The sequence below is a fragment of the Tribolium castaneum genome, chromosome 7 (assembly GCF_031307605.1).
Source record: "Tribolium castaneum strain GA2 chromosome 7, icTriCast1.1, whole genome shotgun sequence".
Lineage (NCBI taxonomy): Eukaryota > Metazoa > Arthropoda > Insecta > Coleoptera > Tenebrionidae > Tribolium > Tribolium castaneum.
In genome coordinates this window covers 9,496,045-9,513,940 of record NC_087400.1, presented here as the reverse complement: position 1 = coordinate 9,513,940, position 17,896 = coordinate 9,496,045, and the positions used below count along the sequence as shown (strand labels likewise).

Below are 17,896 nucleotides of genomic sequence, written 5' to 3'. Positions count from 1 at the left end.
TTGAGTGACCGAGACAAAAATAAATACAGGGTGACCCAGAGGTAGGTGGTCGCTCTATAACTTTTTTGCTATTTAAAATATTGCCATGCCGTTTTTATTATACGATAGATCGACTTAAAGTCCACAAACTAAAAATATTTTTATTATTTGGTGGTGAACTAAAGTTATATTTTTTTAAATGGAACACCCTATATATTTTTGCATAATGAGGAAGTTTCCATTTTTTTGAAATTAATTCCATTAATAGTCTTCATAATTGTAAAACTAATGGTACTTTTAATTTTTTTTATATTTGCAAAAATAAAAAAGTTAAGAGGCCTCAAAGTTCGAAATTTGACAGATCGCGCGCTTTACTGGTCTCGCTAGGTGTGACGTCACTGCCGCGTGTGGAAAATTCGATTCTTTGTAACTGGTTAAAATTAACATGTTTTCAAAATTATTTCGCTGTTCCTCAATTTTTTTCCATTTAACTATTGCACTCCTATATCTTTTATGAATGTTTAATGAACTATTAGCCTTAGATAAAATAAATAAAATTTAGAAATCTCATGTAATAAAACCGTTAGATATCAAAAAAATGAGAACATTACAACTTTAAAAAACAAGAAAGTCGTAATTTCATATCTTTGAAAATTCCAGGTTTATAATTGTTAATTATAAACCACATCTACTTATTCATCGAACGTATCTTCAAAAGCATTGACAAATAAAGAAATTGTATTTTTGTTTGTGCGAGAGTCGATATCTTTAATAAGGAGTCGTTTGTAGAACACTTATTTTTTTTATATATTTTTTGTACAAAACATTTTGCAAGCATCGCTTGTTCTAGAAATCATAAAAATTTCTATTAGTTAATATTTTTAATTTTTTTTAATAAAATAATATTTTATTAATATAAATATTTCTTACTAATTAATATTTATTATTTATAAGAAATTGTAGAAAAAAATCTGAAAAAATTCGAGGGCATACAGAAAAAAATAAAGCAAAAAAATCGCAAACGCTGATTTTTGTGTGATTATTAAAATGGATTATTATTAGTTATTAGTGATTTATTACAGTATCTACTTAAACAAATTATTTCAATCATCACAAATAACACTTTCTTTCAATATTTATTTCTTTTAAATCAATAAAATTATCCAGAGATCTCAATACAATGCCGAAAGGAACACTAGTGTGTAAATTGTCGCTACCTTGTGAACAGTTTATGCCGTGTGACGTCGTCAGGCTCAAAGCTGGACCGCTGTCAAACCGTCAGACAAAAAAGCTTATATTTTTGTTATTTTTAAAGCTATCAAATCAATTTTTTTTGCATTAAATTTCTTGATTTGAGTACTATTATGTTTGTAATAAATAATAACATTTTGAAAAATTGGAAACTTCCTCATTGGATTCTACGCAAAAAAAATAATGTAACTTTGTATTAACTATTATGGGTAATAATACTTGGTTCACCACTCTGTATAGAAATAGGTTCATAATAGTTTATACAAAGTTACATTATTTTTTGCGTAGAATCCAATTATGTAAAAATATACATAAACGAACATTAAAAAAATTTAACTTTGGTTCACCACTCTGTATACAACGCCCTGTGTATAATAAAAACATTTTTAGTTTGTGTACTTTATCGTATCTATTGTATAATGAAAACGGTATGACAATATATTAAATAGCAAAAAAGTTATAGACTGATTACCCACCTCTGAGTCACCCTGTATATGGTAAAATTTCTTTAATTTTAAGAACTGTAATTGTTGAGTTAGAATATGCGAAAGTTGATAGCGTTTGAGTAATAACTTTTTTATTGGAGATCTAAAAGCTCGAATAATTTGTGGCAGGCTTTGTGGTAATCGGTGATCAAAACAGAATTCCTTGACAATAGACGGCATTAACCCGGAAAGGTTGTAAACATCATAGCGAAACTTTTTCTATTGGCAAGGAATTCTGACCTGATCACCAACTACCACAAAGCCTGTCATAAATTATTGGAGCTTTTGAATCTTCAATACATATTAAAACGTTAAAATTAAAGGAATTTTACCATATAGAAAATATGCCAATAATTTTTTTTCTAAAATTGGTTTTTTAAGTCGTACATCAATACCCTCAAATTTTTTTACAATATCAAAGTATTAAATGGTAGCGTAATCAATTCCCTAAGGTTTAGAATCTTAATTTGTTTTTTTACTCAACTAGAAATATTTATTTTTGCCTCGTCCATAAAACTTGGAACAGCCTCTACATGTGTGAACGTTTTTTTAGGGAGCTACCCACTGATTACAAAAGTGTAGAAGATGGACTGTTACTTTTTAGTGTCAAAGACAAAGACATGTTGGGTTATAATAACCAATACATAGGTGAAGCGTTTCTGCATTTTAAAGACATAGATTCGTCAAATACTCCAATGGACGACTTACCCCAAATTTCGTTAGCTTTAGGAAGGCCTACTGATTTAAGTAAGTAACAATTTAATTATTAATAAATTTGTGTTACACTTTTTTTGTTTTTTTTTAGGTACTGAAGCAATAAAGGCTCTAGAAAGTAGACTAGGTGATAAACAAGCCAAGGAATTTTTAAGAAAACTTAAACAAAGAATGGGAACATCATAACTTAAGACTGTATTGAAAAAAAGTATATTGAGCGTATTTTTACTTACTGTACTTACAAAATATATCGTTATTATTTGTATTGTTTTCTTTTGTTCCTTTGTGAAAATTTAACCTTTTTTAATAAATGAACCAAATTTACGTCCAATACCGGGTGCTCAAAAACTGGTGCACCAACTCAATGGTGTGTGGTAGAGAATTGATTACATATAAAGGTAAAAATAGTAAAAGAATTCTTTGTATTAAAATTATTGATAAATAACGAATTTTAAATAAATGATATCTGGCAACGCTGTCTAACATGAAAAATGAATTATTTTTGAAATGGTTTCCTAGGAAATCATTCCCAGTGTTGGCACATCTACAAATTGTGATTTTTTTGATGAATTTTAATTTTTATTTTTTAATATTCAAAAAATTGGTAAAGTCTGCTAGTAAATTTAAAAATAATTTTTCACCGTTTTACTAGGAAACGATTACTTGGTGTGAAACATAAAAACATTAAAAAATAATGAAAACCGAAGAAGTTAACGACCTAAGTTTATAACTGCGGATTTTTTAAAATACGACTTTAGGAATTTTTTCAAGATTTTTCCCGTAGTCTACACATGCTTCCCAACACCGTACCACTGAGTTGGTGCGCCAATTTTTGAGCACCCTGTATACATAAATGAATAAATAATTAAATAAATTAAAGCAAAGACCAATAATTATGAATAAATAAAATTGGTTGGTAGTAAATTTAAAATCTTAAACGACTCATTTTTGCCAACCTTTAGTGATTAATTTTCCCTCATTGCAGGGCAAAAATTCCCTTTCCGACTTGCTTTTTTCCTAAAACTAAAAATTTTTGTTTCTTTACTTAAAAGGTGTCTCAAATTTAGCAAATGACTTTCAAATTTTCCTTTAAAAAAAAGGAAATTTATCTTAGGTTGATAACACTGGACGACCCCAAATAATACACTAGCAGGAATGCCAATAACTCAGTGTTACCAACATACTTTTTGATGCAATCTTTCCAGGAAGTAATTACTAAAAAATTAGGTAGTCAAAATCAAGCTGGTAACACTCAATGAAAACCATTGTGGTGGAATTAACTAACCTGTTACCATAACAACTCATAAAAAAATTTATGATTAAACTGAATTAAGCTGTGGTCAAGACGCCAAGTATACCCAATTTCCACCACAATGCTTTCTATTATAACCGAATGTAGAAAAATATTGAAAAAGAAACACCATAGATTGTCAAGTATTTGTCACTTGACAACATTGCAACGTTGGCGTTTTTATAGTTTTGAAACAGCTAATTGACGAAAAGAAGAGTTTTAAAAGTTGTTGAAATCAGTTGTTCTTTAAATATTTAAGAGTATGTACAGTCTGTTTCACATAATTTTACAAGGCCTGTGCCTTAAAAATTCTACCAGCAATACGAATTCCAACACGAACTCGATCACATATTTTGAAGAAGAGGGTTGTCATCTTTTGTTTGTTCACCCCTTCAAAAAATTACAATGTTTTTAATTAGTTCTCTGTTTCTTGATAGTACACATAACAATTGTTTCTAAACAGTTAAATGTGTATTTTTTATTCTATAGTTTCATGACAGTTGTATATTTGGTTGCGCACATTAGGCGCAAATCTCGTAAAGTTGTGTGAAACACCCTATATAATCGGTGGCACAAAATCGATCGATACTTGAATAAGCGTTGTTATATCTTAAGGTATTGTTATTGTTTTCTAAATATAACAAATTAAAAATTACTTATCCTTTTCCCTTTTTTAGCACCTTTTGTATTAATTGTGTCACGTGACTTGAGCATTTGACAGAGATTTGACACATTCTAACCTAACTTTTCACCCAAATAAACACCATGGAAAACGACCCTTCAAAGCAAGAAAAAGCGCCCGAAGCCTCGTTCAAGAAGCCCCTGTTGGTGGGAAAAATTGGCAAATTTCCAAAAAGATTGCAAAATACGGAATCAACACCAAATAAAGTCATTGAAAACAAAGACAGTAAGGAAGAAACAGAGCCAAGTACTGTTGCAGTTCCAGCCTCAGACGACGTTCCCCCTGTACATAAACCAGTCGAAAGTAAGAAAACAGAAATTAAGTCATTGCCGTACGAAGAGCCCAACTGGTCATCGTTACCAGAAACGACTTCACAAGACTATGTTTTGGAAGTATTGAAAAACGGCTCAATTATTGAGACTGTGAATGTGATGAAGAAGCCGTTTTGGACGTTTGGACGCCTGGCCACGTGTGATATTTGCATGCAACATCCGACCATTTCCAGGTGAGTGTTGGTTTATTATTTATGAATTTTTATTACAGTTGTGTTACAGATATCATGCCATTTTACAATACAGAAAAGATGACAAAAACTCAGGCTTCTACATTTACGATTTGGAAAGCACACATGGCACGTTTTTGAACAAAAATCGAATCAAACCGAGGAATTACGTACGGATGCGGGTAAGTCCCCACTCAGTATTTCCCCTGAGCGATATTTTGAAAAGTGCAAATGACGTCATTCAGTGCCTCTTGATAAGTCTGCGGTTTTGGTTTTTCGACCTTGACAGCGCTTTGTAATTGGCCGATATGTGCCCGAATTTCCTCAATTTGCCGGTCGATATCTTCGCGATTTTCTTCCGTTACTTTCTCCAAATCGGTGATATCTCTCTGATAGGAGAATTTGATATTTTCGATACTTTTCTTGATCTGATTTAAATATCCCGAACTGTTGGTCAAACGGTCTTGCAATTCTTTAAATTGGTTTTCCATTTGTTCGTTTCGTGTTTTAGATTCTTGCTTCATTTCTTCTGTTTTGAGAAATAGGTTTCGGAGTCGTTGGAATGAGGCGTCTTCTGCATCGCTTGATTTTTTATCAGAACGTGTGCGTAAGTTTTTGTGGTCTTTTGCTTGCTTTTTGGTGGCTGTTGTATCAGCTGAGTCCATATTTCGGAAATTTTGGCTTGATGTCTCAACGAATATGGAATGACTTTTGTTAGGTTTGTTGCTGATGGAAACGATGGAAACGTTTGATCTATGTTTTATCAGTGGTCATAGCAATGGTGAGGTTAACGAGGCACAGAATTCAAACTTGTTTAATATTTACACGGGGTTTTCCATTTTATAAATAGAATAATGCAACCTACAGTTTACTAAAAGAATTGTGAATACATTTGTTAAATTAAAGATTAGTTGGTAGAATTAGCTAAATTCAATTAATAAAGTTTCATTTAATTAATTAATTGATTATTAATTTCAATCAATTCAATTCATAAAGTTCGTTCTTTCGATCACACATTTATGTTCGGAAATAAAATTAACTAGACGCCATCTGGTGATGATTTTTGAAGTATGTCGAAAACAGTAACGAAATTTTCTTAATTCCACATTTAATGAATTGTTTAACAATTTTGCGTGTATAGTGTTAATTACTTACATATTGGGAATCACTTTAAAAGTATGTGGTGGTAAATACTAGCTTTGACTTTGGTTTTGCGGTTTTTCCTGGTATAAAGCGTTTATTGTTGGAATTTGAAAATGAATAAAAAGTGAAAAAGATTTAAATTTTGATTACAAAGTGTTATAAAACAGTTGCGTAATTAAAGACTATATGTAATGGATCACAGCGAACACAAAGTTGGGCTCAAGAAACCAATAAATTAGTGAAATGTATAAATTTTAGGTTAGAATTTTTCCACTGAAAAAATCATGAAATACTTCGGTAAATCTTTGTAACTACAATTGTAATTAACAACTGTTGATACATTTAAACATAAATAGTTTTAAAAGGTAGGCTTTTCAATGTCTTTGTAATAATTTTCCAATAAAGAAAGTGAACCAAACAGTCATTTGTTATTCGTGTTTTCCTCGTTATCTTTACTTTGTCAACATTCGTTTCTTCCACTAAAGATACAATAGTCATTCCGCATAGGCAATACAATAATTGTGAAGCCTTAAAATTCGTACAATGCTCAAAATATTCGAATAAACATTTTCCCGCCATTTATGGTTACTGTTTTCGACCTAGCTCAGTGGCGCCCTCAACGGTAATTTTACTTCCGAATTGCATGTAGCTTTATTTTTGTGTGTTGTCTTCACAAATGCGCCGTAAAAAATAAAACGTTTTTTATTACATTTTATTTTTATCGAGTTTTGAATTAAATATTTTACTATATTTTTTTTTGTGACGGCTTGATTTCTATTTAAATTAAAGTTTTATTTCTGTTGTTTTATTTTATTTTAGTATTTATGGTACTATCACAGATCGAGTTTTCTCTTGAAATTGCATTTTAAGTTTAAAGATCTGGTCATTGTTTTATTAATAAACCACATTTACTATTTTTCGTGAAATTTATTTTAAAATCAAAAACGAATTAAATTTCGCTCAAATTTGTTCGTAGCGCCATCTAAATACAAAGTAGTTTAGACGAAGGGACCCGAATAGTTCCGAACTTGTAGAATATACCTATCATTTGACCCTATTTGACGCCATTAATGATTTAAAGAAACATCATTTTGTTTCAAACAGATTAATTTCAAATTTACATTTTTTCATTTTTTGTTAAACATTTTTTTTAACAAGCTTAAACTTTAATTAACTTAATAATAAATAAACTTTCATAAGTTTATATTTTTTTTATAAACGTATTAAGTTTTTAATCAACTTTAATCAGCATTTTTTACAACATTTTTAATTTTTTTTAATACAGTTAGCGATGATCGTCAAAAATATTTAGTTTAGTGGAATTTTCTACATTATGAAATGAAACATCCGAATAAAATTTATTGAAAAATTGTAGTGTTGAATTTTCATGATTTTTCTTAAGCGAGTGTTTTAAAAAAAAAAAAAAAATTTAATTCTGGATTTCTGGAAAAGTTAAACTAATATAGCTTTGAAAATACTGTTATTATCGTTCTGTTACTTGTGTGCAATAATTAGTTTAACAATTTAAGGTTGGTTATGGCGACAGAAAGCCACAAAGACAATGGAAATCATTTTTAACATTTTTTGTAGCATAAAAATCATGTATGTCGTGTTTAATCTTTTTTTATTAAAATGTGTTCTTTTCCAGTTAAAAGTGTTGTTTTACCAATTATTATTAACGTTTACTTATTTTTTAGTCAAAGTTCAAGTGGCTAAGAGCTAACGATAGATAAAGACAACAGTTCCAAGGGTAACAAAGTTCAACATTTCAATAATTTTTTTTAATTTTGGTTAGAATATTGTATGCATGTGTTACACTATAGAACTTAGAAAAAAATGCCTTTTTTAAAAATATTAAATTTGAGTCTTCTTGCCATTAAAAAATTCAAGTTAGCTCTGAACAAATGGAGATAGAAATTTGATAAACAGCTGAAACGATGGGATTTATATACTCTTAAGCACCTACCAAATTTCAATAAGTTTTAATGGATAGTTTTTACAATATCTAATTGTATTCACACTTTTTATCGACCGCATATATACTTTTAACATACTCACCTTGTATTACAATTTAATTTATAAGGTATATTAGCAGTTGCCCACGGCTTCGCACGCATGTTTACAACCATTTTGAAACACAGAAAAACAATGCAAAACTTAGTATAATAAAAAGTAGAAACACATAATTTTATTGTGAACCTTAAAACCGTGACTCAATGCGAACTCAAGTAAATTTTGTTTTTTTTTCATAATTGCAAACAAACTCATTCCCTGTTAATCCTTCTTGTGGATGTAATTTTCAAGAATCCTAAAACATTTTTTTAACCGTAAGTCCATATGCCAATTTTCTTGGATGTAACTTCAAAAATAAAGGACTTTTGCGTTTAACTCTATTGGGGGTGGAATTTCTCAAATTGCTCAAATACAGGTGTCTCAAAATTGACACCAGTGCGTTAGGAATGTGACTCAGGAGGTTAATACAAATCGAAAGTTAAGAGTAAAAAAATTCCAATGTCTTTAGTTTTCGAGTTATTGATAAAAATGTAAATAATAAGCTTTATGCTGTCTTTCCAATTATTTGTGGAACATTATTTATTAGTTAATATTAGCGATGTTAAAATTCTTTGGGTCACTCTGTCTAGTGAGGGGTATTATTAAGTTCCTTCGGTTTTATATTAAAATGATACGATATTACTACATTATTGCATTCGAGATTTTGTTGATTGTTAAAACCTCGTTTATAAGCAGTGTGAGGAAATTTTATGGGCGAAGGTTAATGCATGGGCGCGCGCTTGCAGTCAGATAAACCTTTAAATCGAAATGTTATGGAACAGCTTGCATTGTTGATATAAGTTAGGAAAGAGTATTAAAAAATGTTTAGACAAAGAATTTTTTGTTTCAACCCTCGCGAAGGGGTTGAAAAGACGTTTGAGCTAAAAATTTGCAAACACCTAAAATTGGACACATTTTGCGTTTACATACTCATATCTTCCTTCTGGATAAAGCTAGAAACTCCGTTTTTTTGCAAACAAATTTTCAATAAACGCAGATTTATACGTAGTTTAACAAGGTTGAGTTTTGATTAAGGGAAACCAAAAAAATTACATTTTCTTGTAACGTTGCATAATTGTGTAGTGAAATTTTCGAGATGCGAGAAAGTTTTTTAATTTAAAAGATAGACTCCCACATAATCGAGACGACATAAAGCTAATACTTGAAATACATTTTTGGTGCAAGAATCATTTCGTTATCTGTAAGACTCACTAAGTTATTGCAATTTAAAATTACTGCAAAATGCGCCTGAGGTGAAACCGAACCGTATTTCCCTCTGAAGCGTGTTCATCGCCTTTGATAACATTTCGAGAGCTAAAAATCGTAATTCGTAAATAATTAAAAAATAATTAATGTCACTTATCTATTAATATTATACCTTTACTTTTAACCGCCCTAACTCTCTGTTAATTTTAATAATATCTAAAAAGTCAAAAGAACATTTTTGTCTCATGTACTTATTTAAAAAGCATAAAAGTGACCCAGTAGAACTAAATTACGAAATTGTAATTCATTTTAAAGTATTCTTTGGTGTGACATTAATATTTTTTCAATTATTTACTATTTTTAGTCCTTGAAATGTTTTCAACCACACCACGTTTCAAAGGGAAATACGCTGTGATTTCACCTCGAGCACATTTTGTAGATAACTAAATAATCCTTCTTTAAAGTCCTTTTTAAAAAAATATACAAATCGTAACGTTTCTGACGAATCAACCGGTAACATTAATTGTATAAACCCCAAGTAAACTACGCCAATGCACGCGCTATAACGGACCATTTCATCGATAAATATGAACATCGCGAGAGCGCTACGACGAGTCAGCTGATCGGTTGTGGCCTCATGGCCACCCCATAAAATTTCCTCACACTGATTATAACCAGTGTGAGGAAATTTTATGGGCGAAGGTTAGTGCATGGGCGCGCGCTTGCAGTCAGGTCAGATAAACCTTTAAATCGAAATGTTGTGGAACAGCTTGCATTGTTGATATAAGTTAGGAAAGAGTATTAAAAAATGTTTAGACAAAGAATTTTTTTGTTTCAACCCTCGCGAAGGGGTTGAAAAGACGTTTTAGCTAAAAATTTGCAAACACCTAAAATTGGACACATTTTGCGTTTACATACTCATATCTTCCTTCTGAATAAAGCTAGAAACTCCGTTTTTTTTGCAAACAAATTTTCAATAAATGCAGATTTATACGTAGTTTAACAAGGTTGAGTTTTGATAAAGGGAAACCAAAAAAATACATTTTCTTGTAACGATGCATAATTGTGTAGTGAAATTTTCGAGATGCGAGAAAGTTTTTTAATTTAAAAGATAGACTCCCACATAATCGAGACGAAATAAAGCTAATACTTGAAATAAATTTTTGGTGCAAGAATCATTTCGTTATCTGTAAGACTCACCAAGTTATTGCAATTTAAAATTACTGCAAAATGCGCCTGAGGTGAAACCGAACCGTATTTCCCTCTGAAGCGTGTTCATCGCCTTTCATAACATTTCGAGAGCTAAAAATCGTAATTCGTAAATAATTAAAAAATAATTAATGTCACTTATCTATTAATATTATACCTTTACTTTTAACCGCCCTAACTCTCTGTTAATTTTAATAATATCTAAAAAGTCAAAAGAACATTTTTATCTCATGTACTTATTTAAAAAGCATAAAAGTGACCCAGTAGAACTAAATTACGAAATTGTAATTCATTTCAAAGTATTCTTTGGTGTGACATTAATATTTTTTTAATTATTTACCATTTTTAGCCCTTGAAATGTTTTCAACCACACCACGTTTCAAAGGGAAATAGGCTGCGATTTCACCCCGAGCACATTTTGTAGGTAACTAAATAATCCTTCTTTAAAGTCCTTTTTAAAAAAATATACAAATCGTAACGTTTCTGACGAATCAACAATTGTAGTTACACGCTGGGGTACTTGGTTAGAATCAAATGTCTAAAAATTTTAATCAATTAAAATCATTTGTTTATTGCTTTAAACGACGATGCACAAACCATTAAACAATGTTAAACTTTAGTTTTAACCACAAATTTAGTTTCTCAACTTAATTTTATTGAAAACAATTTTTCAAATATTCCAACTACGATCAAATTTCTAGAAACGTAAAATTTTAAATTATCCAGTTTATTATACAGTTGAGAAATTTGGGTCTACGTTGATAGAGTTAAATTCTGTAGAATGGTCATTACAAGATAAATTAAATGCAAAAATTGATGCAGTTACTAGAAATCCCGATTTTCTAGTTTTAAAACAAATAGCGAATAATGTACCACCTTCCACATATTTTGCATTAGCACCAAACTTTTATACTTTTATACCGCAGTCTTAATAAATTAGCGACTATTTTATTGCCACAATTTTTCTTGGGTACTCCGTAATTATAATAAAACAATAATATTTATGTTTTAATTAGATTTTTGTAAGCGACCGGTAACATTAATTGTATAAACCCCAAGTAAACTACGCCAATGCACGCGCTGTAACGGACCATTTCATCGATAAATATGAACATCGCGAGAGCGCTACGACGAGTCAACTGATCGGTTGTGGCATCATGGCCATCCCATAAAATTTCCTCACACTGTTTATAAGTTAGAGGTGTTTATGATGGCAATGCCGCTACAGAGGCTAGGCCATATGCGGAAAAGTTTTCAAATCGCATTGTATCGTATTTTCTGACAACAAATTTGGTAAATTCGCTTTTAATAAAATTTAATGTATAAATTTTAAATTTTAGTTTCGTATCAATAACTCGATAATGAAGGACAATCGGACAATTTTCCACACTTAACTTTCGATTTGTTTTAGTCTTCTGAAGCAAACCCTAAAAGCACGGGCGTCAATTTTGAGACACCCGTATGCGTCTTTTCTTTTTTAATCATGTCTAAGATATTAATTAATATGTATAACTTCAACAATAAAAATTTTTTTTTATGTATAACTTCAACAATGGAGGATTTTTTTGTTTAACCTCCTTGGAGTGGAATTTTCAACAAAGCTGAAAACGCGTTTTTTTATTTTTGGACGAAACTCAAATATCAATTTTCTTGGGTATAACTTCGAAAATGACAGAAACACGTCTTTTTTCTTTTTTAATCAAAAGATCAAATACCATTTTTTATTAATATAGCTTCAAAATAATATCGATTTTTTTATGTTTAACCTTTTTTGGGGATGGAATTTTTAAAAATAATAAAATACTTGTTTCTTTATTTTTCACCGAATGCCCAAATACCAATTTTTATAGATATCAGTTAAAAAACGACGAATTTTGATATTTAACCTTTTTGGGGGTGGAATTCCAAAAAAGCCATGAAACACGTATTTCTTTATTTTTTCCGACTGTCCAAATACCAATTTTCATAAATATAAGTTCAAAAATGACGGATTTTTATATTTAACCCTCTTAGGGGTGGAAATTCTAAATGTTTTTAAACACAAGTTTTTCATCATTTACCGAAAGCTTAAGTACCAAGTGCATGGAAACAAATTAAAACTTACGGATTTCTATACAAATTCCAACCTTTGTTTAACCCTCTTGGGGTTAGTATTTCCAATTAAAACAGTGTTTCTTTATTTTTCACTGAAAGTTCAAATACCAGTTTTAATTAATGTGATCTCAAAAGTTACAAATTTTTATACAAATTTTATTACGCCATTTAACCCTCTTAGGGGCTGATTTTTTGAAAAATTTTAAACACGTTTTTTTATTTTTGAACCGAAAGTCTAAATACTAATTTTCAAGACTATAACTTTAAAAATGACGAATTTTTATTAAAATTTTTACACCCTATTTAACCCTCTTAGTGGTTAATTTTCGGAAAATCCTGAAACACGTCTTTTTTCTTTTTTAATTAAAAGTCCAAATAGTAATTTTCAACGATGTAACTTTAAAAATGACAGATTTTCTAAATTCAACTCCTTATCAAACCCCTTTAGGGGTTTATTTTCCAAAAATTGTGAAACACATCTTTCTTCTTTTTTAACCGAAGGCCCAAATACTAATTTTCAAAAATATAACTTTAAAAATGACGGATTTTTCTTCAAATTTTAACACTCCATTTAACCCTCTTCGGGGGTGATATTCCAAAAATTCTTTCTTGGTGCATGCCTTTGTTATAAAAGCTACCTATTGTGAAAATTTCATGTTTCTATACTTAGCCGTTTGCGTTGTGCGTTGATAGGTCAGTCAGTTAAGACAAGCAATTTTATATACAGGGTGTGCGCTCAATTTAAAAATTGTATAAATTTCTACTTAAAAAATCTGTGAAATCCGGCTCGAAGGACCATGAACATAACCATTTTTGCATATCACATCCAATTGATACCCTATTTTTGTAAAATAAATTTCAAACTAGTCTGAACTTAACAAATTGTAATGTTGTAATTTTATAAATGGTGTTGTTCCAAATAAATTTTTGCTAGGTTGGCCACATGTTAAAACTTGGATGCAGCACCAGATCGTACATTTTAACCGGCCCTGAACAAGACGCTGAGGAAGAATCAGCTTTATCTGTCACCGAACTGAAGCAAAAACGGGAGGAACAAATCCGTCAGCGTGAGCTAGAAAAGTTAGAAGAAGAAGAAAGGTTAAGAAAACAAGAAGAACGAGGCATTGACTGGGGATTGGGTGAAGACGCGGACGAAGAAACGGATTTATCCGAAAATCCCTTCGCCCAAACGAATAACGAAGACCTATATCTTGACAATCCGAAGAAAGCATTGCGCGGTTTCTTCGAAAGAGAAGGCTTAGAGCTGGAATATGATTGCACGGAACAAGGAATGGGACAATTTCTGTGCAAGGTTGAGCTTCCAGTTGATGACGAGATGGGACGTCCAATTTTTGCCGAAATCTTCCACAAGGGTAAGAAGAAGGAAGCTGTGGTCCAGTGTGCTTTGGAAGCGTGTAGGATACTAGATAGACATGGTTTGTTACGACAAGCGACACATGGTGAGTTATTTTTTTTGTGAGAATTTTTCGATTGAAAATTTAGAGTCACGCAAAAGGAAACCAAAAAATTGGGAAGAAAATGATTATTACGATAGTGACGATGACACGTTTTTGGATCGAACTGGTGCCATTGAAAAGAAGAGGGAAATGAGGATTAAGGCGAAAGTGCCACAAAAAGCAGAAACTTACGAAAGTTTGGTTAGTTGAAAAAAATATGTTTCGTCTAAACCTCACATTAGAAGTATTTATAGTTCTAATAATGAAAGTCATCTGAAAATTTGTATACAAACATAATCTCTTAGGTCCTGCTCAATGGAAATATTTTCAATATGGTGACATTTTCAGTTATACCGGAAATCGCTATCAACATTCTTATTTTAAATGGAAAGTTATATTTGTTTGCGTTTTTGGATTACCTGAGTTATTTTAAGGTAGTTTGCATAAACTTACCCTATACCTAAATTTAGCCATTTACGAAATATTTAGGGTTTTAAATTTTTTTGAATTTGCATCTTCCAGTTAAAAATCGATAACTCTGCCATTTTAAAAAAAATTGAATTTTTTTTAGCTCATTTGAAATATAAGAACAACAAAAAATATCATAATCTGAGCAAATTTGGCAACATGGCAGACACAGGAGATTTTGCTAAAAGGTTTGATTTTGAATTTGGGAAGTAAAATGAAGTATTGGCACGACCGGATAATCTTGGAGTAAAGAAATTTAATTTACCCAGAATATAAGTCAATCTGTTTGTGTGTGTAAGTTTAAATAAAAAAGTTAAAGCAAGTTGTTTTCTTCGAATATTTAGAGATGGCAAGTTAAATATTTGCAAAAGCGTCTTATATGGAAAATCCCTATAAGGGTAATTCCCCTTGGTTTTAAAACATAGATATTTGAGAAACTTTTTTTTGTAAATTTTCCAAATGTAATTTATGGGATTCATAAAAAGGATTCCATATGAGAGCGCAATATTCAAGTTTTGATCTTAGTAATGTAAAATAGACAGTTTTTAAAGTTACAATATTATTAAATTGTTTACAGTTGCGTAATACAAAACCTAAGATTTTGGATGAAGAAGAGGATATGTTTTATAAAAGAAAGCTCTGTGTCAAATAAGATACCAAGGTCAAATTTTAAAATTTTAAATTTTCTGCAATGTCAAAAAAACTAACATAACTTGAAAATTATCACAGATAGGTATAGGGAATGCTAATACAGATCGATGCAGAAAAAAATTTTTCTACACCTAGTAAAATAAAACTTGGGACATCCTATTTGAAAAAATTAAGTTATGGGTACTTGAAGTTGTTCAAACTTAACCTTAAAATTTTTTGGTTTGTTAACTTCTTTTCCAATTTTGAACATACTAAGTAACAGATATAGGCTTTCTTTTTTATTCTACAAACATGATTTCGAAATCTCTAAAACTAAGCGAGTTACCGACTTTTTAAGTGACAGGTGCAAATCCAAAAATTTTCAAAAAATCTTAAATATCTCTAAAACGGTTTATATGGAAAGCGGATAAAAACTTCTTTAAAATAGCTTTCCATTTAAAATAAGAAAGTTGATAGCGACTTCCGGTATAACCGGAAGTGCCGCCATTTTGAAAATATTTTCATTGAGCAGAACTCAACGGATTATGGATGAGGACCAACTTTCAAATAAATATCTTTATTAGAACTTTCAATACTTTAAATGTGGGATTTAGACGGAACACCCTGTAGAACAAACAAAAGAAAACAAAAAATTGTTTTAGATGGAGAAGGAGAAAGAAATCAATGATTCTATTAAAAAACTAGAATCGGAACTAGAAGAATGTCAAAAATCTCTAGCGTCAGTTGGTACTTCATCTAGTGGTGAAGCCGATTCATTGGACTCTTTCATGATGGAATTAAAACAGTCGAAACCGAGTAAACAAAGTTTGAATAAACTTAAATCTGAGCTTATTAAACTGAAGCAAGAACATGGAAATGTTATCAAATTGGTAAATATAGCACGGCCTGCTAGTTTACCACCTTTGGTACCTGAATACGCACCTAATCCCAACAGTGGTAAAGTGGAGAAGAAGAGTTTACCGATTTTTGGGAAGCGTAAAAAAATTAAAGTCCAGGTGGTTAGTAAGAGTGAACCGATGCATATTGATGATGGTGAAGAAGATGAAGAAGAAGAAAGTGAAAAAGAACAAACGGCTGAACAAGAACAAGTCAAAGAAAAAGAAGGTGTGATATAATTAAGAAAAAAAAACAAAAGGGAGGTATAAGTAAAATTGTGTTTCAGAGCGGCATGAGGAGGAACAGGTTGAAAAATTACAAAAGACTGACCTGAAGAAAGACGTAAATGTGGACACGAACGAAAGAAAGAAAAGAAGAAATCAAAGACGGATGCAACAGAAACAAGAACGTGCCGAAATTGAGAAGAAGAAGGGTTATGACGAAGATGCGTACAAGGAGGATTATAACATGTGGGTACCTCCTAGTGGTCAGTCGGGGGATGGACGTACCTCTTTGAATGATAAATTGGGTTATTAATAAATTTTTATATTTTATCTTGTGTTTTATTCAATCACCTACACACACAAGTAACAGACAATGATCCAATAATTGTTTTTATTTTTTTTAATGGTTGCCGCTTACCGAATTCTTTGTTTTTTAAATCTCATTATTTTAAATGTCAAGTTTTGCATTTTGATAACCAAAGCTTTAATTTTTATTCTGTAAATACCAAATGCTCCCGTTTTTTATTTATTTATTTTTAATACCGGGTGACTAAAAAATTGTAGCAAAAAATACTGAGTTATTGGCATTTCTGCAAACTGGTTTAAGGCGCAGTTTTAATTGAGTTTAGAATTTTGATATTTAAATTTCATAGTCAATGTTGACAACTTAAAATTTCAAATTTGTTACCAACTTGATGACAAGAATCGCTACAGACTTTTTGTTTATTTAATTGCATGTTTTATTTTACTTGCTAACAATTAAACCCTGTTTTTTTTTCTTAATTTATCTGATTGCGAAAGAGTGGAAAGTTTATAAATATACAGGTGTTTCAAAATTGGCGAACTCCAAGTGGTTTAGAGTATTGTAGAAGAACCACTTCAGTCGAAATATATAAAAACAGAGTCAGGATCGGGGCTTCACATTGGTTTGCAAATGTCTGTTTGAATTGTGTTTTCTTCAAATGCAGACTAAAAATGTCAGTGTTTATTATTATTTATGGTTATGGAAAATAAAAATGTAAAACAATTTTTTTTAAATTGGCTTTGTTTTGGAGTAAAACAGTCTTACATTTTTGTAATTTGCCGTTTATTCATTTTTAGAAAAATTACACAAATTTTTAATTGTTTTTACTCCAAAACAATAAACAAAGAAATTTTTAAAAGAAAACGCAGTCAAAGTGAACATAAAGTGCAGCTTCAAACCAAGATAGGAAATGAAGTACCAAAATTGTGTTAGATACAGAATTGTTCGTTGGGTTTCTGCAAAAAGTAGATAGCAACATAAGAATGGTGTTCAGATTTTAATTTTTTTTATATAAAAATTGAATCATTATTTAAAAATGTATCTATCTGGAATCCTTAATTTATCCAAAATCAGAAAAAGTTTTCTTGATTTGATTTTCATGAAATGAATATTCTAGAATTGATGAAAGTGATTCAAGTTTTTTTGCTTTATTTTTTTATTTCGTTAGTTTATTTTTTATTTTTTTTAACTTATTAGAAGTTAATTTTTTGTTTAGAAAGTAATACACTTTAATTTAACCTAATAAAATACCTAGCCACTTGTGTTATACAGAGTGATCCGTCTAAATCCCACATTAGAAGTCCTGAA

At 30.5% G+C, this 17,896-nt stretch overlaps 2 protein-coding genes across 2 annotated transcripts in view; both read left to right on the top strand.

The window, feature by feature from the left end:
* The window catches only part of stac (staccato), a 45,093-nt gene extending 42,399 nt beyond the window's left edge, over positions 1-2,694 (top strand). The window contains exons 11-12 of the mRNA XM_008200342.3: positions 2,269-2,462; positions 2,521-2,694. Of these exons, the coding sequence (XP_008198564.1) occupies positions 2,269-2,462; positions 2,521-2,615 (289 nt within the window). The 3' untranslated portion in view covers positions 2,616-2,694. The remainder of the gene's footprint in view (positions 1-2,268; positions 2,463-2,520) is intronic.
* A 1,532-nt stretch (positions 2,695-4,226) lies between these two features.
* On the top strand, positions 4,227-16,612 carry LOC661407 (uncharacterized protein). Its single transcript, XM_967565.5, has 7 exons — positions 4,227-4,335; positions 4,398-4,907; positions 4,957-5,086; positions 13,543-14,068; positions 14,112-14,266; positions 15,826-16,288; positions 16,347-16,612. Exons 2-7 carry the CDS (start codon positions 4,486-4,488, stop codon positions 16,595-16,597), a joined length of 1,947 nt encoding a protein of 648 aa, XP_972658.1. The 5' UTR covers positions 4,227-4,335; positions 4,398-4,485; the 3' UTR covers positions 16,598-16,612.
* Positions 16,613-17,896: the final 1,284 nt, after the last annotated feature.